The sequence below is a fragment of the Arachis duranensis genome, chromosome 6 (genome assembly GCF_000817695.3).
Source record: "Arachis duranensis cultivar V14167 chromosome 6, aradu.V14167.gnm2.J7QH, whole genome shotgun sequence".
In the NCBI taxonomy this organism is placed as follows: domain Eukaryota; kingdom Viridiplantae; phylum Streptophyta; class Magnoliopsida; order Fabales; family Fabaceae; genus Arachis; species Arachis duranensis.
This window is the reverse complement of record NC_029777.3, coordinates 2,061,991-2,089,124: the sequence shown is the minus strand read 5'-3', so window position 1 is coordinate 2,089,124 and position 27,134 is coordinate 2,061,991. Positions and strand designations below refer to the sequence as shown.

The 27,134-nt window shown below is 35.8% G+C and overlaps 5 protein-coding genes across 8 annotated transcripts; 2 read left to right on the top strand and 3 right to left on the bottom strand.

Annotated features, from left to right (window-relative positions):
* The first annotated feature begins 1,199 nt into the window (after window positions 1-1,199).
* LOC107491925 (probable serine/threonine-protein kinase WNK10) lies at window positions 1,200-5,086 on the top strand. Of its 2 annotated transcripts, XM_021126160.2 has the most exons (8): window positions 1,200-1,354; window positions 1,484-1,964; window positions 2,238-2,275; window positions 2,504-2,731; window positions 2,828-3,048; window positions 3,142-3,299; window positions 3,403-3,805; window positions 3,990-5,086. In XM_021126160.2, exons 2-8 carry the CDS (start codon window positions 1,851-1,853, stop codon window positions 4,910-4,912), a joined length of 2,085 nt encoding a protein of 694 aa, XP_020981819.1. In that variant the 5' UTR covers window positions 1,200-1,354; window positions 1,484-1,850; the 3' UTR covers window positions 4,913-5,086. The 2 variants fall into 2 exon arrangements, with proteins under 2 accessions (XP_020981819.1, XP_015968343.1); XM_016112857.3 differs by lacking the exons at window positions 1,200-1,354; window positions 2,238-2,275 and having other exon boundaries at window positions 1,826-1,964.
* A 523-nt stretch (window positions 5,087-5,609) lies between these two features.
* On the bottom strand, window positions 5,610-7,677 carry LOC107491926 (uncharacterized). Its single transcript, XM_016112858.3, has 3 exons — window positions 7,019-7,677; window positions 6,847-6,937; window positions 5,610-5,976 (listed from the first exon to the last, which is right to left on the bottom strand). The coding sequence occupies exons 1-3, from the start codon at window positions 7,130-7,132 to the stop codon at window positions 5,846-5,848; spliced, it is 336 nt and encodes a 111-aa protein (XP_015968344.1). The 5' UTR covers window positions 7,133-7,677; the 3' UTR covers window positions 5,610-5,845.
* A 653-nt stretch (window positions 7,678-8,330) lies between these two features.
* Window positions 8,331-9,071, top strand: LOC107491924 (calcium-binding protein KIC). Its single transcript, XM_016112855.3, has one exon. It carries the CDS (start codon window positions 8,443-8,445, stop codon window positions 8,827-8,829), a length of 387 nt encoding a protein of 128 aa, XP_015968341.1. The 5' UTR covers window positions 8,331-8,442; the 3' UTR covers window positions 8,830-9,071.
* Window positions 9,072-9,563: 492 nt separating this feature from the next.
* LOC107491923 (serine/arginine-rich splicing factor RS31) lies at window positions 9,564-12,374 on the bottom strand. 3 transcript variants are annotated; one of them, XM_016112853.3, is made up of 6 exons: window positions 12,189-12,374; window positions 11,867-12,008; window positions 10,792-10,904; window positions 10,441-10,664; window positions 10,056-10,334; window positions 9,564-9,912 (listed from the first exon to the last, which is right to left on the bottom strand). In XM_016112853.3, exons 2-6 carry the CDS (start codon window positions 11,970-11,972, stop codon window positions 9,882-9,884), a joined length of 753 nt encoding a protein of 250 aa, XP_015968339.1. In that variant the 5' UTR covers window positions 11,973-12,008; window positions 12,189-12,374; the 3' UTR covers window positions 9,564-9,881. The 3 variants fall into 3 exon arrangements, with proteins under 3 accessions (XP_015968339.1, XP_052119396.1, XP_015968338.1); XM_052263436.1 differs by lacking the exon at window positions 12,189-12,374 and adding an exon at window positions 11,051-11,462; XM_016112852.3 differs by lacking the exon at window positions 12,189-12,374 and adding an exon at window positions 11,051-11,410 and having other exon boundaries at window positions 11,867-12,007.
* A 6,123-nt stretch (window positions 12,375-18,497) lies between these two features.
* LOC107491921 (U-box domain-containing protein 43-like) lies at window positions 18,498-24,164 on the bottom strand. Its single transcript, XM_016112847.3, has 5 exons — window positions 23,888-24,164; window positions 22,151-23,532; window positions 21,393-21,696; window positions 20,498-20,985; window positions 18,498-20,027 (listed from the first exon to the last, which is right to left on the bottom strand). Exons 2-5 carry the CDS (start codon window positions 23,375-23,377, stop codon window positions 19,029-19,031), a joined length of 3,018 nt encoding a protein of 1,005 aa, XP_015968333.1. The 5' UTR covers window positions 23,378-23,532; window positions 23,888-24,164; the 3' UTR covers window positions 18,498-19,028.
* Between the last annotated feature and the right edge of the window lie 2,970 nt (window positions 24,165-27,134).

The window sequence follows — 27,134 nt, the reverse complement described above, 5'->3', positions numbered from 1 at the left end:
GATCTTGCTACCACTATTTTTATTATGGATTTGGATGATCAGCTGGCTGGACCACAGTTTTATGCGGATTTCGCTGAGATCATACGAGGTGACAACGTTCATCAGTACCAAAATTCGATTCCAGGCGGTCCGTCCGAGCCTCCGGAGTACAGGCCACAGCCAGCAAATGTACTATTCCAGGTTCCTGAGTTCCAGCTCCTAGTCGACCTGAATGAGCCCGCAGGCAACCCGTACAATATTTGGTTCGGCACAGGGGGACGCCGCCATCTGCATTTGGAGTTGGGCTACAGGATGCTCCACTCGGAGATTGGCGAGCGACCAGAATGAGGCGTCCGACTCGATGTGGCACAGGCTTGCACTTACTTGGTCCATTCGGGGCCGAACATGATGATGATGGTGACCAGCAGTAGCGTCCATTTTGTTAGTTCCGACCGTTATCATTGTATGAATTATGACTTATTTATTTTCTATTAGTTTTAACGACTTGTGACAGTTATATTTGTATGACTTATGTAGTTAAACTTATTTTGTGTTAGTGTTAATGCCTGGTGACTATTATTTTTGTACGACTTATTACTTATGACGATTACGTTTTGTATCAATTCGTGCATTTTGCATAATAGGTTGTTACTATCATATAGGTATTCCTGATTTTTTTTATAGTGAGCCACTCTCCTCATAATCCGCTACAGGGTGTAACAGATTATGCTTTCTACACATTTGGTCATAAATCGCTACAGGATGTAGCGATTTATGTGATGTCAAATTTTCAGCGTAATCCGCGACATAGTATAGCGAATTACGTGTATTTGAAATTTGTGTTAAGATATGGTGAATTACATATAATTGGAATTATTGTATTTTTATCTATAGTTTCTAATATTGTATTTGCATAAAAGTTTGTTTACTATCTATAACTAAAAAATATAAACTTATTCAATGTTTTAGCTTAATAGTACATAAATGGTAGGAATCCTCTTCTAGTTTAGAGATATACAAGAGAATTAAAATTAAAAATATGATATATTGTGAACATGAAATTTATAGGTAGTTTCAGTATCAATGAATATTGTAAATTAATTATGAATAAATAAAAGCGATTTATATTATTGTGTATTGGGTGTGTTAGGAATGTGGAGTGCAAATGAGTTAGGAGTTGGTAGAGTACTTGGTACGATATATGATGCGGTATTCATGGGACTAACTGATACTACGACTTGCCACCGTACAAGTGTCCGTTCCCTCCTCATCTTCAGCTTTCGCATTCACAAATCACACCCGCTTTCTCTTTCTTCATTATCACCACTCACCAAAACAAAACAAACCAAACTAAACCAAACCACACCCCCTCTAAGTAAATTTTCCTCCTTGATTTTGTTTTGTTTTGTTTTTCTCGTATTACTCTACCCCATAGTTTTCTGTTTTCCTCATAGCAGGTGATCTAATGAGATATCCCATCTGTTCAATTTTGATCCTTTATTAGGTAATAGCAGCTGGGCTGGTGAAAAGAATGGATTTTTTGAGGAAGGTTGTTCTGGGTTTCGTATGAAGATGAATTTTTGTTATGATATGGAAGGTGGGGTACTGGATTTAGGTTCACTGCCTCAAACCATCGTTATCGAATGCCGATACATGTTGCGATCGGCATTCGAATTGTTCTCCAATATTCATTCCAAAGCTTTCTCTGAAGGTGGTTGTTCTTGTTCATTCATACCTCTTGGAGCAGAGCAGCGACACCTTTGACCCACCACTTTTTAGTAACAAAAGAAAAAAAAAAAGAGAAAAAGAAAACAAACAACAAAGTATATCCCCGGTTTTCTTTTATTTCTGGAATCTTAGCATTTTTCAGGATGGATTCTGATTCTGTGTTGGCATTGCCTGAGAGCAATGGATTCAAAACAAGGGACAGTCATGATTTTGAGGAAGACTTTGTAGAGAAAGATCCTACCGGCCGCTATCTTAGAGTACGACCTCGTTTATGTGTTTTTCACGCTTCAATGTGTTTTGCATGTCATTGTGTGTTTGAATCTGAAAGACTGAAACTGCAATATACAATACACACAATTTGAACGTTTTCTGCTTCTGCATTTTCATCAGTACTATGCAGTATATCATTATGTGAATGAAGAGTTGATTCTGCTTCCATGAATCATCTTTTTTTTTTGTACTTTTTCTTGTTTTTTTTTTTAAATTATTAACTGTTTTATTTCTTGTCTTGCTGTTCTTTTTCCCCACAGTACAATGAAATGTTGGGCAAGGGTGCTTTCAAGACTGTGTATGATTCTGATACTTGATTTTCTTTTCTAATTTCCCCTTCAGTTATATATTTAATTATATTTTGTTCACACTTCATTGTCTTCTAATTTCTGCACAGGAGTAACTTAATATATTACAGTAGATGTCTCTTTAACAAGTTTAGCCTCCAATTATATTTCATGATTCTTGAAGTAGTGAAAGCGAGCTAATTACTCTACTGCTTTTTCCCTCTTTCTCTTGCTTGCAGTTATAGGGGCTTTGATGAAGTTGACGGATTAGAAGTTGCTTGGAACCAAGTCAGGATTGATGAACTCCTGGGATCTGCAGATGACGTTGCGAAGTTGTACTCCGAAGTAAACCTATTGAAGTCTGTGAACCACGAAAACATCATTAAGTTCTATAATTCTTGGATTGATGATAAGAAGAAAACTGTTAACATTATTACTGAGCTCTTCACATCTGGAAACCTAAGACAGTATGCTCTCTTGCACCTATCACCGTTCCTTTTCTTTATGTTGTATTGTTGAACTATTATGCACACATGAATCTCTTGCATGCTTGTTGCTAACAGATACCGGAAGAAGCATAGATATGTTGACATGAAAGCCATAAAAGGTTGGGCTCGACAAATTCTTCAAGGTCTGGTATATCTTCACGGTCACAAGCCGCCTATTATTCACAGAGACTTGAAATGTGACAACATCTTTGTAAATGGGAACCATGGAGAAGTCAAGATCGGAGATCTCGGTTTGGCAACTGTCATGCAGCAACCAACTGCTCGAAGTGTTATTGGTGCCATTACTTTTCTTGAATATTGATGTTCTGGATTTTTCATCGTGTTAACACCATGCAGAGTGCTGAATTTGTAAATTTTCCTTGTAAAAGGGACCCCCGAGTTTATGGCTCCAGAACTATATGAAGAGGAATACAATGAACTCGTGGATGTCTATTCTTTTGGGATGTGCATGTTGGAAATGGTTACTTTTGAGTACCCGTATAGCGAATGCAAGAATCCAGCTCAAATTTACAAGAAAGTTACCTCTGTAAGTATAGTGACAATTGATATATCTTATAATTCCATGCTCGTTATCTGAATAACTGCAACTGCATTTCTTTTCCCCTCTACTCTGACTCATTTCATTGCAGGGCATCAAACCGAATTCCCTTAACAGGGTGAGTGATCCCCAAATTAAGGAGTTTATCAACAAATGTCTTGTTCCTGCATCTGAGAGGTTGTCTGCAGAGGAGCTTCTTAGAGACCCATTTCTGCAAGTCGAGTGTTCCAAGGATCCAATCCTTAATCCCTTAAACTCACCTACTAAATCTCCAAAGGCTATAGATAAGCCGAAATCTGGTCCTTTGTCTATAGACTTCGAGGCTGACTCCAAACATGTGTCTGTGATTACCTGTGCTGAAAACAGCCATGGAAGTTCACATTGTCCACTTCTGGAAGTTCGGCGTACATATAAAAACAATGAGTTTAAATTGAAAGGGACCAAAAATGATGATATCACGGTGTCATTAATCTTGCGTATTGCTGATTCTTGTGGTGATTATATGCTCTTTCTATTTTTCTTTTTCTTTTTCACATGGGAAAGATACCAAAGATGTAGTTTGGTAAATAGAAAATAATATCTGACCTAATTTTGACAAGCTTCCATGTTGGTAGTATTGAATTGATACCATATAGTTCATCTTCCATAATGCAATGACTTAGTTTCTATTATTCGCAGGTCAAGTAAGGAATATACATTTCCTCTTCTACCTTGAGACAGATACTGCAGTTTCTGTGGCATCAGAGATGGTTGAAAATTTGGAGCTGTCCGATCATGATGTAGCCTTCATAGCTGAGCTTATTGATTACTTGATAATGAAGCTATTACCTCGGTGTAAGCCGCCGAATGAAGGAAATAGTCATAGTCAGTGTCCTGTGCCAAGCAGTCCTCGCACTGAAGTGATTTTTGATCAAGACAACGCACAGCGTCCTGTCCAAACCAATGTTCCCTCTGAATTGGTTTTCAGTCCTGTCCAAACCAATGCTCCCTCTGAATTGGTTTTCAATCAAGAGAACTCGACTCCAGTTGATTCTAACCAAGCAGAAGATTTTGAGACAGCCAACAGAAGCTTTGTGTTTAACAATGGTGATAATGCTGCTTTTGTTGGTGAGTATAATTCTTCTCCAAGTTTGAGTAGCTTGGAAGATCAAGATTGGCAAGAACCGGCAGAGGCTGATATAGCCATTGAAGATGCTTGCATGAAAAATGAATACTGTCTTGATTCTGACGCTGATAGGAGTGAGAAGGGATTAAGTTGGTCAACCTTAGAAATGAAGCTGGCTGATACATTCTGGGAATGTTGTAAATTGCAGGCTACAAACTGTGCTGCAGAAAGCATTGTGCTGAAAGGAATCTCAAAGAACTCTTCTCACTCTACAATCCCAGCCTTTTGGGGAACACCTAATGCTTTGAGCTTGACAAGCAGCAATTCTTCTTGGTCTCCAACCGACAAAGACATCGAGCACGAGCTAAAGCATGAACTCGATGCGATCGAATTACACTATGAGCTTTGGTTCCAAGAACTTTCAAGACAGAAGTTGGAAGCATTGGAAGCCACCAGAAAGAAATGGACAGAAAGGAAGAAACTGATTGTTCATTGATCCTAAGATTGCTGCCCTTCCCCTTTTGCCCCTGGTCCAAGTTTTGTAAAGCTTGTGATATTTACTATTATTATTTGTACATTGGATGCGGCTCTTTTTAGTTAAAGCCACCGTCCGTACTCTCAGCCTATTTTCACAGGTTTCAGAGATTTTATTAAATTAGTATTGCCATCATATATGAGAAGGGCCTTCTCCAACCATTTGTTGTTAATACTACTTTGTTTAATTTTAAGGTTCATTTAATAAAGTAGTTGCTTTTGGATTAGCATTCGCCTACAAGCAATCACGAAAACATTATTTTTGTGATTTCAAAGTAATCAATGCTATGCAAATGAGACTAATATAAGATACATAAAAGAAGAAAAAAAAAATCATTCATCCACTCTTTGTCCGAAAGATTTAAAGTTCAATTCTTGATAAATTTCAAAAAGTGAAAAAATAGCATAAGATAAATAAACGAAAAAAAAAAGAAAACCCATTAAAAAATCAAGCAAATCCAAAAAAATTTTTGCTTGAGGGAGAATGTTAGAGATATAACCATTAATATTGTCTCTCCTATGCATTTACACTTTTGGACAAACAAGTAAAATAATTGATATCTGAGTGGAGTTGGTCTACATTGCATAATACATTAATATGATTTACACTATTCAAACGATAAGTGGCAATGTAGCAAATAGTTAAATATACACATGGATTGAAACAAATGACAATGATTAATATGAAGTAATGATATAAAATTATATTTTATTAATATTCTAAAATAGACAAAAAAAATGGAAAATATAAGAATTTTGTAATTATTAGCAAAAAAGAGGAAACCAAGAACCACACCCCTCTCAGCTGCCATATAATTTCTATTCAAACAACATGAAAAGCTTCTCTATGTTGGGCCAACCAAAAATAATAAAAAGATTGCATGAGCATATGCAGTTAATCTTCACGCCATTGGTGCTTACACTTCTCATTCAGGCACAAGTAAAATATAGTTGCTGGCTCATCAGCTGAACGAGTCTGAAACTCTGTGTAAGCAGCTTTATCATGACTGCATCTTGGGCATGGCACTGCAAAAGAAGAGGGAACCAAGTTAAATAAGAAGAAAAACAGGAGAGGATACAAGGTGTTGACAAAAGAAGCATGGATTGTGCACTTAGCCCTAATTATTAGTTAAAAGTACTGAATTAGAAAAAACTTTTTCCAATTAAACAAACACAACTATACATTCCTATGAGATTGAGATAAAAGAAAACCTTAGCACCAGCAAAAAATCTATATTATGAATTAGTTCTCAACATAGATCAACGTATAACTCATCCTCCCAAAAAATAATAATAAACATAATCATAATGGAAATCTATGACAACAGCATGACAAAATTAAGGCCGATAGAATCAACTCAAAAAGTTTCTACTCAAGCATTGATAAGCAAACTGAAGTATGCAAATTGACATTAACTGAACATAATTAGCGTGTTATGAACTTATGATTCAGCATTTCAGCAATATGGTTGATTACTTGGGATTGATTCAGTCCATGTTTGGATTTGAAATTGACCAGAACACAATTTCCATTTCCCTACTTCTAAAAATATTTTCTTTTTTCATAAATAAAACTATCAGGATAATTTGTTGCATTTAGACACGTTCAAGTGTTCAATTATGTTGGAGCTGTTAATTTATCAACAAAGCGATATTACAAGTTCAAACAATGATAACTGTTCCAATTTCTACCAACTGTCCTAGTAAACAATCACACAAAGCTAAAGAACAAAGCACCGTTCAAATCATGAACAAATTTACATATAAGATGATGAACTAACCAACGGTGCTTAATAACAGTAAAAGACTATTGAACTTGATTAAGCATTGAAGTGCTTGGATCATGAACAGAGAATATGCACGTCTGTGAATGGAAAAAGAAAAGAAAAAGAATACCCTCAGCAGTGGGAGCATTCTTCATGTCATCTTGTGAGATAACTGGCTCTATCTCTTTCCTCACCAACAACTGCTTTCTCTTAATCTTGACCTAAAGAGTGAAAATAGAAAAAGTAAAAACCATAGAAAAAGCAGATAAAGACGTAATAGAAGGAAAGAGGAGTGCTCCTACCATGTTCTCAATGTGGCAAACGTAGGGGCAAGTTGGACAATAAAATCTAGAGGGGCGACCCAGATTAGGCTGTTCATACTGCAACATGTTTCCACAAGTTGGGCAAAACTCCATCACTGCATTACTTTCCGATTCAACTTCGACTAGGAGCGCTAGTGCCGTCGCGGCGAGGTGAGGCCAGATATCCTTTTTCTCTTTGGGCTTGGGCTGGGGGAATAATCGGGAAAGGCCCACTGTATTACGGAGAGCGAAAGCAAATTTTGAGTGGGCCAGCCCAATTGTATGGTTTTTCTTCAAAAAAAAAGATGGCGTCGGGGTTGGTGGGGGAGGCAGGACACTTTCACTTGAACCGAGGCTGGATGACGATGGCTGGAGCGCGGCGGAAGCACGGTGAAACGGCGGCAAAAGCACGGCGAAACAGAGGGGAAGCTCGGCAAACAGACGCGGAAGTGCGACGAACAGAGGCGTTGCGACGACTCTTGGAGAAGTGCGGACGGCGGCGGTGGCTGGACTGGTTGAAGAACGACGACGAGATGGAAGAAGTTCCTCCGAAGAACAGAGGCTGTTGCGTTTGAAGGGGTTCTGGTCTTCTGGAGTTGAGAGAGAGGCGAGAGAGCTGGGGGAAGTTAGGGTTTTTTTTGGGTTTTTCCCCCTCCCTTTTCCTGATTGTTAAAACGGCTATACCTCTTTTTTCAAAACCGACCGGGTCCTGGTTCGGTCAGACCGAGTGATTCCAGCCGGTTTAGCGCTTTATGACCGGTCTTTTGACAAGGCTTTTGAGGATTGAAGTAACTACCTCCCATATCTAAGGAATTAATCATTTTCGAATTCAGCTCTTATCTCGACACAAGCCCCTAAAATTCAAAAATTACAATCACGCCCATGATTAGGAGGAGGGCCCATGCTTTAACATCACAATTAATCAATTATAGACCAGGACAAGAGTAGAGGAAGTTTCATGGAAGCCAATTCCTTCCCAAGACTATCACGTTTTAATCATTATTATAAATAATATCCCTTGTTCCCCACCAATAACCGCCACTCTCCATGAAAAAGTAAAAACAATGCAGTAACATGATCACCCTGCACTAAAGTTAAGCCATCATTTTTGTTACACGGGTTACTAAGATTTGTTAGTCAGTCCATCGTGTTAAATTCAATATGCAGGGTCAGCATTGGAGTATTATTAGACTCCGTATTTTGTACACACAATAATTCCTAATGCGTAGGACCCATGAAGAATTTAGCTCCTCCTAACAACTTGGCATTGTGGAATAGACTAATGCATCTCTTATAAAGGCCATTTCTCCTAACGAATTCCAAGTCATTGCCCCATTGTTCACACACAACACAAGTCGGCTTCCAAAGTCTCTTGCTTCTTTCATTCACCTATCTCTAGTTTCTACAATTTACAAAATAGAACAATGGAAAGCAGCCAAGGGGAAAAAGAAAGCGCTTCTGCAGAAGCAGCTGTGTTTGAGGACTTGCTGCCGGTGATGGCAGAGAAGCTTGACGTGGAGACTTTTGTGTCTGAGCTGTGTGGGGGTTTCAAGCTTCTGGCTGACCCCGAAAAGGGTTTGATCACGGCGGAGAGTCTGAGGAGGAACTCGGAGCTTCTGGGCATGGATGGGATGAGCAAAGAGGATGCAGAGGCTATGGTTAGACATGGTGATCTTGATGGGGATGGGAAGCTGAATGAAACTGAGTTTTGCATCCTGATGGTGAGGCTTAGCCCCGAAATGATGCAAGATGCTGAGGCATGGCTTCACAAAGCAATTCAACAAGAGCTCACCAAATCATCAACCTTGTAACCGCTGCTTCTTTCTGTCAATAATTGTTAAGTTATTACGGTAACATATATGTATGTATGTATGTATGTATATTTATGTTATATCATCTCATCTGGCTTGTAAAAAGTTGCGTGTATTTTTGAATGGTGTCTCTGGTTGAGGACTTGAGGTGCTCATGTCCACCATGAATGCTTATGTGAATTTGAATAATATTGAAAAGAATCTATTCAGTGAGTTCAAACCAGCAAAATGAGTAGCGTTAAGTTATTTTGCGTGCTAAATATTAAAGCATTTTTGGATAGTTTAAGTCATAGCTTGAGTAATTTTATTTTTCATAAAAACAGCCTTAATATATAATATTTAAATTACCATACTGTACATTGCCTTAAAACATTATGATACAAATATTATGTTTTAATAAAATAATTTTGATATCATTAAAACCTAAAAGGGTTTAATATGATATTTGTCAGAAATCTCTGAATTCAAATGGATTATAGTACGGGTAAAACTTGGTAATATGGATGTATTTGAGTACTTGAAACTTAAAATTTGAGTTTGCATCAACTCCTTTGTTCAGAAGATGATCTGAATATTTGTAACACTTTTACTTGAAAATTGGCAGAACAGATTTCAAACAATGAAGCACCCTTTATTGCATAATTTATCGTCAGCTATGGGAAATTTTGGAATGTTTGGTGTTTAAAGATTTTAGAAGCAACCCTTTATGTTTTTACAACACCATGGGACATCACTTTCCGTAATAACATGATACCAAAATGTTCCAGAGAATCATGCATGTCATCATATTAATAAGCCAACAATTAATTTTAATCACAGCAAGCAACGATGTCGCATCAAGCATTAAAGATTCTGCCTCTGAAAACTGACTATATATTTAGGATCCTACAAAAGCAAATTTCATATTAACTGCTACACAGCTAAGAAACCAGAGATTGAAATTTGAAAACAGCATAACGCACTCCTTGATGTATGACCAGCTATTCCAACATCCACGAGAAAAAGATCAAGCAACTCCAGATGCATCAAACCCCAGGGACCAAGAACTGCTTCTAAGTTCTGGATCTTCGAATTGGTGTTCGACTGTAGAAAATCAATAAGATATATCTAAGGTGGAGAAAACAATTTTAAAACAGAAGGCAAATCCAATGGATTAATTAAATTGACTGAAATACAATAAGTAAATGCAAAAGGCTATTGATTAATTTGCCCAACAAATATAATACCTGCGATGTCTCCCATATTCAGGACTCCTGTTCCTACCATAGTCAGGGCTCCGAGGCCTACCATATTCAGGGCTCCTACGCCTATCATAGGCTGGACCATTGTACCTATCATATACAGGACTGCGTGGACGGCCATAGTCAGGGCTCGGTCTCCTCCTATAACCTGGACTGGGTGATCTCCCATAACCTCCTCTTCTAGGACTGTCATAATATCTGTCACCCTTTTCATCATCATCCCTCAGAGCATACTCAACAGACACTACTCTATCCAATATCTTGCTGCACAATTGCAATGCAACCAGCAATTCATTCACCAATTTACATGTGGAGTCAAATAAGAAATTTCAGAATTCCAACCAATAATATTTAGAATCTCATCACTGACCTCATATGTGTACACTCAAGAGCTTTAGTAGCATCTTCTTGTGTTTCAAACTGCACAAATGCAAAGTTACGACGAATGCGAACATGAAGAACCTTCCCATAAGGTTCAAAATGTCTTTCTATGTCACGAACTCGGGTGCGAATTGGATCAAAATTAATCACAAATAGTGTTTTTGTGGGCCTCTGGTTTGACTTTGAGCCATCACGATGGCGACCGCGTTCACCCTGTTAAAACAAAACAAATAGGAATCCCTCTGATTAAGATCAAGTGGTGGATTGCTGGCGTGAATTACAATTTGAATAATATTAGGTAAACGCAACTAAAAAAATGCTAATTGGGATCCTATCATACCCTAGCCCACTCTACAGACAGCCTTCGCTTCTCATAACCAAATGGAAAGTTGTCAAGAGCACGAACTGCATCTTCAGCATCTCGCTCATCCTCAAAATAGACAAAAGCAAACCCTGCATAAGCAGAACTAGTATTAAAAACATCTAAAAGCAAAAGCAAAGATCAATATTATAAAATTTCAACATGTTATCCCTGGCAAGCAGTATATCATCTGAATCAGGGAATTATTTCCCTTGTCGGGAACAAAGGAATACAACACCTGCATATATGTGAGAGCTGATGCAGATGATGCTGTAGTGTAGAGGCGTTGAATGATGAAGAAAATGATGATTGCAATTAAAGATTAAAATCCAAAATTGAGATTCTGATATTGTGCATGTCATTGCCAAGCATGCTTCTCCATTCAGATTTCAGACAGCAGTAGTGATTCAAATAATAGATGGCATGGCATGACAGAAATTCAATGACCCCCTATTTTCAGTGAAGCTAAGCATGGCATATTAAATCGATTGAAGATCATTCCAGTGGAAGTGGTTGGTGCGATGAGGTGAGTGAGAAAATGGAGATGATGCTATCGGTAGAAGGAAGGAGAGAGCAGACAAGCATGAAAGGTTTCCTTCTGTAAAAAGTATGGAAGCTCATCAAAGCATATTTTTCCTTAGAACAAGTTCCTGCGTCAAAATAAACACTTATAAAATGGAGGATTGCTTTGCCCCCACAGAAATTTTCAATTCTTTCTGCGTCCATTTTATTTTCCACCATGATTACATTACATTAGCAACAATCTTCCAACTCCAAAAGCAGCATTACTAACAAATAATATACCCTAATCTCCAGCATCTATGAGTGTCAAACCCAATTCTAAGTAGCTATTAGTGTTAGATGAACTATCTATAACCTATCAATCAAAGATTTTACAGCATCTACTAGTGTAATTGCAAAAAGCCAAAAACACGTTGCAATTTTACAAACCCTAAACATACACTAATACAAGACAGGTGAAATTGGTGAAGTGATCATTCAGCGTGCAACAGAAACCGATCAAAACCGAATAAATGAGTGATACAAGAATTACCAGATTTCATGTCAACGCGCTCAATCCTGCCATACTTGGCGAACAAGCGTTCAAGCTCTGACTGACGAGTATCGTACTCAAAGTTCCCAACGAAAACCGGCCTCATCTTCGCCTTTGCCTTCAGAACCAAGGGTTTTTTTTCCTAGAACAAAGAGAGAAAGAGTTATAACTTATAAGAATCAACGAAGGACGAAATAGAAAAAAAATAATAATAAAAAAATTAAAAAAAACCCATAAAAACCATAACCCCTGACAAATAGGGGTCATCGCTCTAAAATTACGATAAGTTTGGAGAATCGAATACCAATGAATCAATTAGTACCTGAAAAGCTTGGAGTCTGTTGGGGAAAGTTACGGGTAGGGAAGGATCAAAAGAACAAAGCTAAAGCACACTGGGAACAAGCAAGAGAGTGATGTTTCTTCACCGGGTTGAAATATATATTCTGATTCGGATAGGATTTCGCACCACAAACCAAACCCTAATTTTGAACTTAAGGAAAAAATAAAAAAATATTGATGACTATAGTCAATACTGAGTTGGATTAGATTGATAGGGATGTGGTCTGTGCCTGTAGTTGTGGGAGTTCAGCCCATCAATAAAAGTCAATGGGTGCAACCCATTTAGATCATTTTTTTTAAATCGTTGTTACAAAACTCGATCCAAGTTAAAGAGAGAAGATTTGATTTGTGAATTATTTACTTCGAAATAAATTCAAATTAAACAAAATATTATACTAAAAATATTTAGAAACTAACGACTAAAATATAACAAGTTTTTAAATAAATAAATAATAAGTAATATTATATGACAAAATACGAATAAATTTTTTTATGTCTGTTGTTGAGTACTTTAAATATTGTACAAGTCATTTAGATCATTTGATCTATGTTTATCTTTCTTCTTAAAAAAAAGAGTTCCCATTTTAGTTTTTATGACCAAAACATAAAAAATAAAAAATATTGTTTTATTTGGCTATTTTATATTTTAAATTTCAAGAAAAAGAAAAGCCAAAAAGATAATAAATATTCATATATTGTCCTAATAACTAAAGTCAGACCCAATAAAGATAAAAGACTCAATCTATAAAAGAGGTCTTCAACCCGTATTCGACTTCTTTAAAGAGGTCGGACACCACAAAGGAGTTCAAGCTCTACTTGCCCAAGCAAGTAAATTACCTCCACGAATCTCTCCTATTATTTCTATTTTCCCTAAAAGATAAGTCTCAACAACTCCCAAGATAAAGGAAACGGTTATCCATCAATAAAGATGGAACTAATCAAAAGATGATCACCTACTCTACTATAAACAAGGGCGGAGACAAGTGGAGAAAGGGGCAATGGCTCCCCAAATTAAAAATTTTAATGTATAAATGTCATTAATTTTTATATTAATCCTCCTTAATTTAAATTTTTTCTTCTTCTAAAATTATATTTTTATGTTAGCCCCATCCTAAGAATTACTCTAGCTCCGCCCTTGACTATAAATATACTGACACCCCTTAGATATATTTACATTCTAATCTACTAAAAAAACCTGCCTAAAACCCTTACTAACTTAAATATCGGAGTCTCTTGTAGGTACCATCCCCCACCTCCTCATGAGGAACTCAGACAGGCGGCACCTCGACATCAACAAGTCGGACGCTGCCATACAAAGGAATTTTGACCTCATGTTCAGGCTCAAATCAATGTTTTAGGTAACCTTTGGAACATTAGCGCCGTTGTCGGAGACTTGGGATTCATTCTTTAACAATGGCAGGACCACCAGTATTAAGACGGCCACACGACGTCTAAATCCGAACCCGAGCCCCAACCAGAGGACTATGCCATTATACTACATCCACCATGGCAAACGCATGGTCCTCACGGAGAAGGGACATCGGGAAACTTCCACTGAAGGCGAATTCATTCAGAGATCCACCATTCTGAAGGAGATTGACTTCATCAATAGCCTCTTTGTTATGTGATAAATCAGACTTGCACATCTCTGAGTTAGTTCATTAATATTGGCAGAATGCTTCTTTGAAAGAAACCATTGTCCAAGTAGAGGAACTTTTTTAGGAAACTCTTCACAGAACACAACTCACCAAACTCTGGTTTTCTCTCCTTGGCTTTTGAATGAGCACAAAACTTCTTTTATCTCCTTGCATGTTGTTGGGTTCTTCGTCCTAGGTCAAACTTTGAGCAGTATGCTTCACCAACCCACAAACTCACTTTTTCTCATTAATTCTCAGAGTAGAAACTTTGCTTCTGACCTTCTCTTGTTGACCGAAAGCCATAAAACAGTAACCACAAAAGTCTTCCAATGGTAAACCGGATCTGAGCCATTGAGAAACTACTTGGTCCCCAAGAATCACTTGTGACCGTAGATACACAGCAGTGAAGAACAGAAATCAACTTTTCTTTGTATCCTATTTCGGACTGAGCAGAGAGTTGGAAAGAGGAGAAGAACATATGATGCATGCATAAGGAAATGGGTTACCTTTTAGCTTCTGATCTTTTCTTGATGTGGTTTGAAATGGTTGATTAGACCTTACCCTTTCTTGCCTATCCTTCTCTTTCTTCCTTCTTCTGTGAATAACATAGGAACTAAGCACTTTCTCTTACTTATGTGATTTGACTGAGACAGAGAAAAAAAGAACGTTGCTTTGGAAGCAAGATGGAGAGATTTGCTGAAGTCAAGTCGGGATTGGATCGGGTCTTAGTTTACTTGGCCCGCCTGATCTCTTGTTTTGATTTTCTTTGGGCTTCTCTTTATATTTTAGCCCACCAGCCTTGTTATTTTATTTTCATTCCATTTGGGCTGCTGAATTGAATTTTGGCCTGCAACATTTAATAAATAATTAGCAACATACAATTATTAATAATCAACACTAATTATTTATTTTGCCCAAAAATAATGTTTGTCATCGTTAATTAATTTAGTTAATTTCTTAACTCAACAGAAGGATATCAACACCCCTCTTGTAGTGCGTTCTAATCTCCAACACAAAGGAAGTCTTAGAGGATGTGCACAATGACATATGTGGAAATCATCTAGGAGCCCGATCACTAGCCAAAAAGGTGATCTGAGCTGGATTCTTTTGGCCGACCTTGCAAAAGAAAGCGGGCGAGTTTGTTAAGAAGTTCCCATATTGTCAGAAGCATGCCAACTTTCACGTTGCACCGCCTGAAGAACTCATTAGTATCATCTCACCATGGCCATTTGTAAAATGGGGTCTCGATCTGCTCGGACCATTTTCTCAAGCCTCAGGACAAGTCAAATACCTCATAGTAGGGATTGACTGTTACACTAAATGGATCGAGACAGAGCCCTTAGCAACCGCCACCGCCCAGAGAAATAGGAAATTCTTATACAAGAACATTATCACAAGGTTTGGAGTTTCTTACTCCATCACCACAGACAATGGGACTCAATTCACCGACTCAACATTCAGGAACCTGGTGGCTGACCTCAAGATAAAACATCAGTTCACATTGGTAGAGCATTCCCAGGCCAATGGACAGGAAGAAGCTGCGAATAAAGTCATACTGACCGGGCTAAAGCGATGACTACAAGACGCGAAAGGGGCTTGGGCTGACGAGCTCCCTCAAGTCCTATGGGTGTATCAGACCACCCTACATTCCACAACAGGAAATTCACCTTTTCGAGTTGCTTACGGAATGGAAGCCATGATTCTCATACAAATTGCTGAATAATCACCTAGAGTTATATTCTACAATGAAGGAGCTAACGTCCAGGCACAAAAGAAGAGCTCAATCTTCTCCCAGAAGTCTGAGAAAGAACTTGGATTAGAGAGGAAGCCCAAAAACAAAGGATGGCTCTAAGGTACAATCATAAGGTGATCAAAAGAAGTTTTGTCACAAACGATCTTATCCTGATCCGAAATGACATTGAAGTGCAAAAGTCAGGTGAAGAAAAACTAGATGCAAACTAGAAGGAAACTTAGAAGGTAGTCGAGGTCTTAGGCAAAGGTTACTATAAAGTGTTCGACCTCCAAGGGCGGGAGCTCCCGAGGTCTTGACATGCATGTAACCTAAGAAAGTACTACAACTAGATAGCAAACCTTATTCCTTGGTGTACTCTTTTTTCCGACCTTAGGATTTTTTCCCTGAAAAATAGTTTTTTCTAAAAAGTATTTTAATGAGTCACCAAAACAAGGGCTAGTGATACTTAAGTCCTTAGTACGTAGGTTTATGTAAAGAAAGTTCTTGCTTATCAATAAAATTCCTATTTATTTCTCCAAAAGTTTCTTATTAAAAACGCATTAATTTAAACTCGACAAATTGAAAAAATCATTACTCGACCTAAAATAGTCGGCAAGATGAAGCTAGGAAGTACAAATTAATGTAAGAACTTATAAAAATAACTCATGAAAATCGACTTCAACCACAAGCCGAATAAAAAAGGAGTGTGAAAATAACTTAACAATGTCCGACTATACGAGGTCAGAAGTAGGAAAGAAAACTCATAAATGAATTCATACTTAAAAAATTTGCTAAGATCCGAAATCAAGCAAACTATATTCAACCTCAAGGACCTAGCTTCACTCGCTTAAAAAGTAGAAGGGTTCTTTAAGATACAAAAAAGTAACTCGAATACTACTTTATAAAGTTGTGAAAAAAGCAACCATAACCAAAGGTGTGCGCGTAATTCAAGAAAACTGTCATGCAAAATTAGACTCTCATTTAAAGAGGGTAACGTTCAAATTTTCAAAACACGTCGAGTACCCGATCGCTAGAAAGACGATGTACCTGACGTCAAAGCAAAGGTCACAAAATTGCTTGAGTACGACTTCTTAAAAAGCTCAAGACTCAAGCATAGGCATTGTTCATACTCTGTCCCAACAACTAAAGTCAGATCCAATAAAGATAAAAGACCCAATCCATAAAGGAGGTCTACAACCCGTACCCGACCTCTTTAAAGAAGTCGGACACCGCAAAGGAGTTCAAGCTCTACTTGTCCAAGCAAAGAAACTACCTCCTCGAATCTCTCCTATTATCTCTATCTTCCCTAAAAGATAGGTCTCAACAACTCTCAAAATAAAGTGGATGGTTATCTATCAATAAAGATGGAACTACTCAAAAGGTGGTCACCTACTCTACTATAAATACACTTACATTCTTTAAGTATATTCACATTTTAATCTACTAAAAAAATCTGTCTAAAGTCCTTGCTAATTTAAGCATTGGAGTTTCTTACAGGTACCGCCCCTACCTCTTCACGTGGAACTTAGACAGACAGCATATCAACATCAATAAGTCAAAGACTGCCATATAAAAGATGTAGACCTTACATTTATGCCTAAATCAACATTTCAGGTAACTTTCGAAACAATAAATAAATTTAAACTTGGGCATAGGAACTCTACTTTAGAAATGTTTAGTTGCCCTTATTTTATAAAAAATATAACTACTTACTGAATTGAACAATTAAAAGAAAAATGTTTTCTGTTAGTCAACTTTTTAACTAGTACAGTGATAGAGTTTGGGGAATATCAAATTCCCAACTGTGAAGTGGTTGTGATATTATTTAAAATGTTAGGTAGACAGATTAAATTAAACGGTCCTTTGAGGGTGGCATGGAGTATGGGATGGGCAGAAATGAATGACAGGCTGAGTTGAAATATGCAAGACCAAAATGAAAGTGATTTTCAAGTCCTCCACTCATAATATAATTCTAATTGTCTACTCGAATGATCGATATTTTGGAGAGCTTTAAAATAATTTTTTTGAATTTTTGATTTATGAAAATTAGTAATATTAATGTCTCGTATAAATTATAGTTTTTTAAGGAATTATTTAAAAATTTATAAAGAAGTTAAAAAAAATGACTTCTCTCATAATACTATTACTTTTTATCATATTTTTATAAAATAAACATTTTTAGAACTAAAAATTTAAATACAAAATAACTTATTTATAAACTATTTTTAATATAGTCATTTATTGTTTAATCTATTTTTTTAAAAAGAGTTTAATTAAATTGTTTACCAAACTAAACTTAAGTGTATAATTTAATTGATAAATGGAAAGCACAATAGCAATTACTATAACTAAATACTACTATTAAACCTTTTTTTTTTTCGGTAAACTACTATTATTACGAGAACATGATTATTAAATTTTTTTGGTAAACCACTGCTGTTAGGCTGTGTTTAGTTACGAGAATAAGATAAGACACTAAAAACAAGACACAAAAATTAATGTTTTATATTTTATTTGATGATAAATTAAAAAGAAAAATATAATAATAAAAATTTGATAAAATAATAAAAAAATAAAAAATAAGTTATATCTTATTAATCTTTCTGTCTTTTTTGTCGGGAATTACACAAATTACACTAATTCAATTTTTGGATACAATACCTTTGTTCATGTCTTAGCTACCAAAAATAAATTTGTGTCACTGTATTTTTGTCTTGTCTCCGTGAATGCAGCCTTAATGTTTAATAGAGAGAAAATTACACTCAAGCGTAATTATTGAAATTTTTTGGTTAAATTCAAGACCATGGATGTAAAATCTCTCACGACGTGTACGCCACGAGTGATGATGCAACAATGTTGTCCCTTTTACGAAGGAAAATTCATGAATGTCTTTAAGGATGAAGGGGGAATTGAAGTTTCGAGCTGTGTCAATTTTTTTTCTTTTTTCTCCTTTTTTTATTTTGTCACAATATAAGACGAATCACAAATGAGTTCCAATACCAATGAACAAAGAATACAACTCCTTGAGAAAGGGAAACTTTTTTTTAATACATATTTTACACAAGTAACAAAACCATCCAGTCGATCCTCAAACGTAGAAGCTATATTTGAGGCGTTTAATATAGGCCTCAAACATATTCCTTCTTGTCCAATGGTGGTGGTGGGGGACTAACAGTCCAAATTGGATGAGGACACACTTCACCTGTGGTTCATGATCAATGTGATTCCCCATGAGGATATAGCCTAATAGAATGCTGCAAAGTGCAAACCTTGTCCACATCAATGTAATTCTCCATGAGAATATTGCACAGATGAAAGCAATTTTGACAGCAAAAAGAGTCATCCTTCATGTCCAAGCTTGTAGTTTGCAAACAATGATGTTATCAAGGGAAGGTTATACTTCATGGTTTAGCTAACTTTGCTCCTCAACACAAGAATCTGAATCACCATTTTTTTAGAAATATGAAGATTGATCATGCAGGACATTCAAATGTGCTAATATTCTAGCTGCCATGGATCTTATGCTACCATTACCGCGTTGAGTCAAGTCAACTAGAGGCATTTGAGCTGAGGGTCCATACTGTTGTTTATACTCCACTAGCCTAAAAATCCTTTCCAGAGCATGCAGAGACTTGTCCTGCAATCCAGGAGAAGGGGAACCAAGGAATCTGATTATAAGTGGTATGGCATTTGCATCTGCAAGCACTCTACTACCACTGTGTAGTCTTTCACCTTCAATTAAAGTTAATAGAGCATCTAAAGAAGCTTCGCAAGCTCCCGGATCAGATTCCCCAAGAACCTTCGTTAGTGGTACTACTGCATCAGCCTCCAAAAGGCAAAATGAGGTTTTGACAGTGCACAGGCCCCCATGTACTAAGCATCCACTTTCAGCTGCCGAGGATGAGAAGCACCAGAGTCCCTTGCGCTTCGGCAATGGCCTGCTCAGCCCCTGTGAACTTTTAGAAAACTGAGCAAGAGACAATGCTGCTTGTTGTTTTGTTAACATGGTTCCACTTTCAAGCAACTGCACTAGAATAGTTATAATCCCAATCTCTGCTGCTCTCTTTTGCCAATCCAAGTTTGTTGGCACTGTAAATCGACATAGGGCACTAACAGAAGTCTCTACCAGCTTGCTTCTTTGAAGATCTTTGTCCTTCCCTTCTTGGATATAGTTATAAATAGTCACCAGGGCACCAGCATCCAAAAGCCACTGAGTGATCTGGTGATTTTCCGGCAAACTGCAAATTATTCCCATAGTAGAAACTATTTCTTCTTCATCAGAAGATGATTTCAGGATTCTGGCCAAAGTCTCAATGCACTTCTCATTCACATTCTCTAGTATGATGGCTTCATCACAACCTTCTACAAGGCAAGAGAAAAGCTTTACCGCACTTCCTCGTAGTTTTTGGTTTTCAGTCTCAAACAACTTAACCAGTACTTGGACAGCTGTGCACTGCACATGCATAATTAGACTTAGCTCTGATATATTGAGATTTCAACAAAATATGGTAGAAACATCTTAAATGTTATGGTAAGGAAAACTTGACAAGTGATAGCATGATAGAAAGGAAAGAAGATAGTCAGCCAAAAATTTCTAATGGAAAATGTTGGTCTCAAATCACCATCTATTGGTGTAAGGTATAAACTACATAACCTGTAGAAGGTAAGAGAAGAAACCTATGCAGCGCTAGCAATGTCATCTATGAATGAAGTCCCTTTACTATTTTGGTAATGCAAGATTTTGCCTTTGTCTGTAGTCTGCTATGCAGTAAGCTGAATCCAGAACTTAAATGGTGATCCCTATCTAGACGTGCCTACTTTGACATTGTCGAATACGTAAAAACTCATTTTGGGCACTAGCACTTCGGGAAAAAGAACATTTCCAGATGTGGAAACTACATTAAGGTTCAGTTAGAAACATACCTCTCTTAGCTTGGTTCTAATATAAGAAGCTGAGGGCGATTGGCACAGGGCATAAAAAGTCTGGATAGTGTATTGCCGCACATCAGGCACGTTATAAGTAATTAGAGAGAAAAGGTTAAAAACATCCTCATCACATTCTAGCAATGAAACTGGTGTCTGTGCATCTTGTGACATCGTCGATGCAGCAAGCTGCATAATTATTGGCGCTACATGTTCCCACAAACTTGAAGATGGAATGCTGTGCTGGAAAAGAATGTTAAGTAGCGGACGTGTTGCACCTTGTCGAATCATTTCCAGTCCATTTTTCTTTAAACTGGATAGATTCTGAAGAGCTTTAAGGGCCACTATTTTCATCTGAACATCATTATGTGAGACCAAGTGAAGAAGAGGAGCAAGTATACCACTTTCAAACAAGGACTCCTTATTATGGTCAGTTAACTCCATTTCCGCTAAAGTCGTGGCCATCAACATCTTCACCTCGTCTGACCCTGAAACAAGAATGAAGTTTTTAGTAACTGGGGAATGCTTGTTCATCACTCCACTCTGGTCTTTCTGGTAGCCAACATAACAATTATAGTATTCTTGCATAAATGCAGCTTCTCAAATACATTATTTAAACATTTACTAGAGGCTTTACAAATCATTGGATTGGAGGAGCATTTCTCTTTAAAATTTTCAACTTTGAGATTTAGTTCTTTAAAGAATTACACACACTCTACAAGTGATTAAGCAGGTTTCTCTTCAACACTGCATAACATCTAGTATTTCAGACATTAATCTTTGGTATAAGACGATGAATTTAACAAGAAAATTAATTTGCACTTTAAAATTCAATAGATGATAGTGCATCAATGATACTAATACACTCAACCAAAATTGTGGGTAAAAAATGAACCTGTGGAGAGACGCTGCAGTAACTGCTTGAAATAATTGGCTTTTGCCATCTGTATAACATTCTGGTCAGAATATGAAAGTTTTTCCAACAGCTCTGTTGCATCTCTAGCAGATTGATTGTCATCACTGCTGGACATAGTCACCAATAACAGTATGCAACCTTGAACTTTTCCAATATGTTCTCTCAGTAAATCATATTTGGATAGTTCTAGAAGTAATGCCACTGCTAATTTCCTTTCCCCCAAACGACGACCAAGAGAATGCACGATAGACTCAATTGCATTATCAACTTTAGCAATTCTTTCCTGAAAAAAATTTAGGATTAGGCAAAAACATATAAGAAATTGCACTTGGTTCTACTGTATTGTAAAACGGCAAGATTTGTCCAGGGTATTTAAAAGTTTCATTGATCGAATTCTATTGCTTAAAGCATTGATTAAAATGTCCATCTATACTACAAGTAAAACAATAAAATTGCTTTTATAAGAAAAGTATAATCCAAAACTATATATTTCAGTGAGGTATCTTTGTAATTGGCCCTGTCTTTAAATTCATTAAGCATTGATATGCATGAGGAATCTCTATCCTACATATTAAATATCAGAATAACACCATTTCATCTAAAAAGGCAGCTATTGATCAGTATTAAAGAAAGCCAAATTTTGAGTGTGGCCAAGCTTCTCTACACCCCATTATCATAAAACTAAAATATTATTTTGAGAAAAGAAAAACCAAAGATGGGTTAACATTATCACATACCTTAGCATCTTCACTATCCTTTGCCAGCAAGCAAAGGATGACAAGGGCATTATTCCTGACATCACGGTTTTTAGCATTGAGTAATCGGATAAGAACTGGAATGTAATTCTCCAGTAAAACCCATTCTCTGTGCTGGCCCTTTTGTTCGCACAAGTCATGAAGCTTCTGTAAACAATGCAGTACTTCCTCATCATCTCCTGATTGAATTTTTTCAGTCATTGAAGCAATTGTAATCATTGTATTTCTATCTTTCCATTCTTCTATTGATTGTTTCAAGGTTTTGTTGGGTCTCAAAACTGATGTGTCTAAAGGAACCATGGTTAGAGGACACAATTTGTTTCCATCTGCAAACCACTTCTCAATTGCACTTCTCTCAAATGTTTGACCTGATGAAGTTTCCACAGGATCAACCATGACATCCCGGGTAATGGGGCAATAAAAAGACTGTAATGGTTCCAAGGGTTGGCTTCCCAAAGATCTGCGTTTGTCAAAGTACTTGCGTTCCTTTTCCCTAGGTGATGAAGCTGCATCAGCTCTTTCTAACAAAGCAATGATCTGATCCATTTGTATGGCCTCAGCTAGGTCCTTCCTTAGCCTGGCATTTTCGATTTCACTCTTGAACTCGTCAAGTTCCTTCTTCATTGTTGATTTCTCATTTGTAATCCCAACAGAATCTGCAATGAGAACCAACAAAGCATTTGCATAGGAGCGATCTACATTCTTTTCCTGTATCCCTGACTCAATTTTCTCTAAAATCTCTTCTTCTGCTATGGCTGCCTTAAACTCAGCTGCCTGCATATTCTCACATAGCTTTGTAATTTCTTCAATTATTCCATTAGAAAGGCCTTGTGTGGCCAAAGGAAGAAGACCAATTACCCTGCTAATCTCACTAGTGATATTTTGGAGGCGCTTGATAATGGTTCTGCAGTTCATTAGGAGATATACCTTGTTCTTCTTGCTGCATTCTTCAGCCAGTTGCTTTGCATCTCTAACTTCACGACTCAGAATCTCAATGGCATGGTTGAATTTTTCAGAATCGCTCACTTTTCCTTTCTTCAATGCTTTTAAAATGGGTGAAATCCTTTCCAAGTAAGCTGAAAGTTCCTTAAAACTATCCTTCTTCACAAGAACATCACTAGCATAATATAGAAACTCAGCGATGGTATCTATAATTTGAGAAATGGCTTCTGCAGTAGGACCAGAATTCAATGCATCCAGAACCATCATCTTTTGACAAAGTTAGGCTAAGGAATGAAGTCCCTTCTTTTCCCATTAAAAGATAACCCCAGCTAGTTTTGACCGAAAGGTTTTAGGAATTTTCCTCAAAATGTGATTAGGGAATTCTTCCATACCCCTTTTAATCCAATTTCAAATGCCTGCACCTGATATCAATACAATAATTTCTCAAAACCATTTCCTGATGATTTTTCTACATGGCACTGATGATAAACCCAATACAAAATATTGAAAATTTTTCCAGCAGCGTCAATTTTCATTTAGGAATTCTTTAAAGTTTAAATGACTAAATATGCTGTCATCTGGCACCAGAAAAACTATAAATTCCGTAAAAAGCTAAAAGAAATGTGCACAGTTAAGAGTTGACTTGACTAAGAGACTTAGAGAAACCCTTCCTTAAAGCATGAATTTTAACAGAGTTAAGAAAGCGCGTATGAATGGATCAATTGGGGAAACACCATTGACATGTGAGCAAGTAAGAAAGAAGATAAAGAAGAGTACCTGGGTGGAGCCATGGAAATTGAGAAGCTGCTTTCCTGAGAAACTAAAATTGAGACAGAAATAGCATTTCAGGGATGCGGAAAAGAAAGATTACTTTTGCAGAATAGAATTGAATTGAATTGAATGGTTAGGAACCCAAATTTTGTTTGTTTTATTTTCTCGTTATGAGTTCTGACTAGTTGAGTAGACTCCTTCCTTTTCCTTGAACCAAGTCTATACCATTTTTTCCAACCAACATCTTTGCTTTGACCTGGGAATACGACGTGATTATCAAACTAACTCACCCTCCAAGCCATAAGTTTTACGTGTACTTCTAAAACATTAAGTGAAGAAATTGAGAATTATTAAATTATTTAATTTAATAGATTATAATTTAAAAGATTTTAGTATTTCACGTATACTCAATCCTTCGCTTTTTATTAATTCAAAATCTATATATTTTGTATATTTAAACATATTAATTTATATATTTCTTAAATAAATAATTAGTTATTAAAATATCAATGAGTTATAATTCAAATGACATAATCTCACTATACTTATCTAAGAAGTCACGGATTCAAATCACCTTATCTTTAATAAAAAAAATTATTAAAATAATTAAATTAATTATATTAAAATAAATAAATAAATAGTGTCGTGCATATTCCAATTCATATATCTATATAAATTGACACAACTACTTTTGATTTAGTGATTTATGAGATTAATTCGATTTACATGCACGTAAATAAATAGTAAATTAAACAATTTTCATTCGAATTAGTAGAAACAACTTTAAATCAAAATGATTCAATTTAATTTATGCCTAAGATCTATTTTTTTAGTAAATCAACATAGTTTAATTTGATTTACTATTATAGCTTATAAATTGAATTAAACTAATTCGATTTATATAATTGATTTATATTACATTTTTTACTTTGGATGATTTAAAATTTGATGGGTATCAGTTTATTAAAGTGAATTATCCTCTATATATATGATTGTTATCTTTATTTTATCATTCTGTGTACTTTAGAGAAATGAAATTTTAATAGGCGAGTAAATACTCATAGTTGTCCATGAAATTTGCGTAAATACTCAATCTAATTCTCAAGATCCTGATTTTCTCATTGTAGTATTTCATATAGAGCTCCGAGCACTCAAAGTGGTCCCTGACCATATTTCAAGTGATGAGTCATCACCGGAGCTTGGGTACAATGACATAAAACAATGTTGGTAGCATATTCCTGGAAAAGGCTTGAATAATGGGTTGAGAAATGTAAACAGGCCTCCCATGTGGCAATCCGACTCCATATCAGTGCTCCGGTGATGATTCTGAAATATGGTCAGGAACTAGTTTGAGTGCTCGAAGCTCTGTCTGAAGGATTACAATGAAAAGTATGAGATCTTGAGAATTAAATTGAGTATTTACACGAATTTTAGAGATGACTATGGATATTTACTCCCTAATAGACCCACAACATTTAAAATGTGTATTTATAAAGATACAAACTTATTATTATAAACAAGATAAGATTAGAGACTCCACTACTCATTCTTTATCTGTTTACCTCTTTTTTAACTTTTATATTTAAAAAATGTATAAATAGATATGAATCTTTAGTATGAACAATGTTTTTGTAATAGAACAACCAATATTTTAGGATAAAATGAAGTTACTAATTTCTATTTAGGTTTTTTTTTTACCTCTTATGAATAATACTAGACAAAAATTAGTTTAACCGAAAAAAAAATTGAAATGTGCCATTTACTGCAAAACAAATGCACATGCATGGATCTTACTTTGGCCCAGAAAAGATGATGTTACAAATTATTTTTCTAAAAAAGTTGTCAATCTAGCAGAAAATAATAAAATATACTTCTTCTTATAGCAGGGCAGAATCTCAGACCGAGTAATGGAAAAATCAAATGGTGGGTTGAGTCCTCGCGATGCCAGACTGCCAAATGTGAAACGAAGTCCACGTTGGTGGACCAATAATAGATACATGCAATTTGAAGCTTTTTTTTTTCCCTTTCAATTTATATTGTAAGATATATTTTTTATTATGTATTTTTTTAAATAAGATAAAAAAAACATATAAAAAAATATTGTACAATAAAAAATTATTTTAATAACATTTAATTAAAAAATTAAAAGTGTTCATTCTCATAATTTCTTAAAAGATATAATACTTTACACTTAAATCTTTTTTTTTTCCACTTTTTTTAAAGGAAATCTTAGTTTACAATTCCCAAACAATTAAGTAAAAAAGTATATAAGACTATAAGAGATTATTTTTAAATTTAATATGTATATTTACAGTGTTTATTCAAATTTGATCTGAAAATTGAGAATATGAATTCGATCCGTAAGATTATCAGATCGGATCCAATCCACACACTAATAGGATCGGATTATGAATTTTGTGTAAGTATCCGCATATCCGATCCGCGTATCCGCAAAAAAAAAAAATAAGTAAATATTATTTTTATATTTTATTTCAACTAATAATTATCATATACATTATATTATTTTAATTTATTATTTGAGAAAAATATGTTTAATATTACTTTAAGAATAAACATATTTAAAAGAATAAAAAAAATAAATTTTATTGGTATTTTTTTTATAAAAACAAGTTTTTAAAAATATTTTTGTGTTTAGCGGATATTCGATATCCTATCCAATTGGATAAGATCCAAACTTAAAAACTGCGGATATTAAATCCGATCGGATCCAAGCTTAAAAGCTGCAAATATTAAATCCGATCTGATAATTTTAGTGCAGATCGGATTGAAATTTTGGCCATATCCAATCCGCATTCACTCCTAGAATTATGTATGTTCAAAACATTGTATCTGTTGACTAAAGAGATACAACTCTTTAAGAATTGTGTATGTTCAAAATATTGTATCTATTGGTAATAGAAAAGAAACAATCATTTGTGTACATAACAAATTATAATTACTACATGCAATATGTATAAATAAGTCCTTATCCACTATTTCAAAAATAGAAGTACTAAGTGTACATTTTACTTAAGTATTAAGAGATTTTCTTTGTTCAAGAGAGTTGAGAATTTTTTACTATTGCTAATTAAGAAATTCTTAAGTTTCATTGTATCCTGCGAGAGTATTGTCATCAACCCTATAGCAACTAAGTGTGGGTACAAATATCTTTCTAAAAAAAGCGATCTAATCATGTCTTGAAACCATTTTCATATACCTAACAATTTTAGAGAGATATTACTTGAAGATGGTA

Bases quoted from the DNA above. Each gene is read 5' to 3' on its own strand.
- LOC107491925 (XM_021126160.2), top strand. From the start codon at position 1,851: ATGGATTCTGATTCTGTGTTGGCATTGCCTGAGAGCAATGGATTCAAA. The intron at 2,276-2,503 runs GTATGATTCTGA...TCTTGCTTGCAG, and splicing joins AAGGGTGCTTTCAAGACTGT to TTATAGGGGCTTTGATGAAG. The intron at 2,732-2,827 runs GTATGCTCTCTT...TGTTGCTAACAG, and splicing joins ACATCTGGAAACCTAAGACA to ATACCGGAAGAAGCATAGAT.
- LOC107491926 (XM_016112858.3), bottom strand. From the start codon at position 7,132: ATGGAGTTTTGCCCAACTTGTGGAAACATGTTGCAGTATGAACAGCCT. The intron at 6,938-7,018 runs GTAGGAGCACTC...TTCACTCTTTAG, and splicing joins TTTGCCACATTGAGAACATG to GTCAAGATTAAGAGAAAGCA. The intron at 5,977-6,846 runs GTATTCTTTTTC...CTTCTTTTGCAG, and splicing joins GAATGCTCCCACTGCTGAGG to TGCCATGCCCAAGATGCAGT.
- LOC107491924 (XM_016112855.3), top strand. From the start codon at position 8,443: ATGGAAAGCAGCCAAGGGGAAAAAGAAAGCGCTTCTGCAGAAGCAGCT.
- LOC107491923 (XM_052263436.1), bottom strand. From the start codon at position 11,174: ATGACATGCACAATATCAGAATCTCAATTTTGGATTTTAATCTTTAAT. The intron at 10,665-10,791 runs GTATGATAGGAT...TTGTTTTAACAG, and splicing joins TGTCTGTAGAGTGGGCTAGG to GGTGAACGCGGTCGCCATCG. The intron at 9,913-10,055 runs GTATTATATTTG...GATTTTCTACAG, and splicing joins GAATATGGGAGACATCGCAG to TCGAACACCAATTCGAAGAT.
- LOC107491921 (XM_016112847.3), bottom strand. From the start codon at position 23,377: ATGATGGTTCTGGATGCATTGAATTCTGGTCCTACTGCAGAAGCCATT. The intron at 21,697-22,150 runs GTATGTGATAAT...AATTTTTTTCAG, and splicing joins AGGATAGTGAAGATGCTAAG to GAAAGAATTGCTAAAGTTGA. The intron at 20,986-21,392 runs GTTCATTTTTTA...TTCTTGTTTCAG, and splicing joins ACTGCAGCGTCTCTCCACAG to GGTCAGACGAGGTGAAGATG.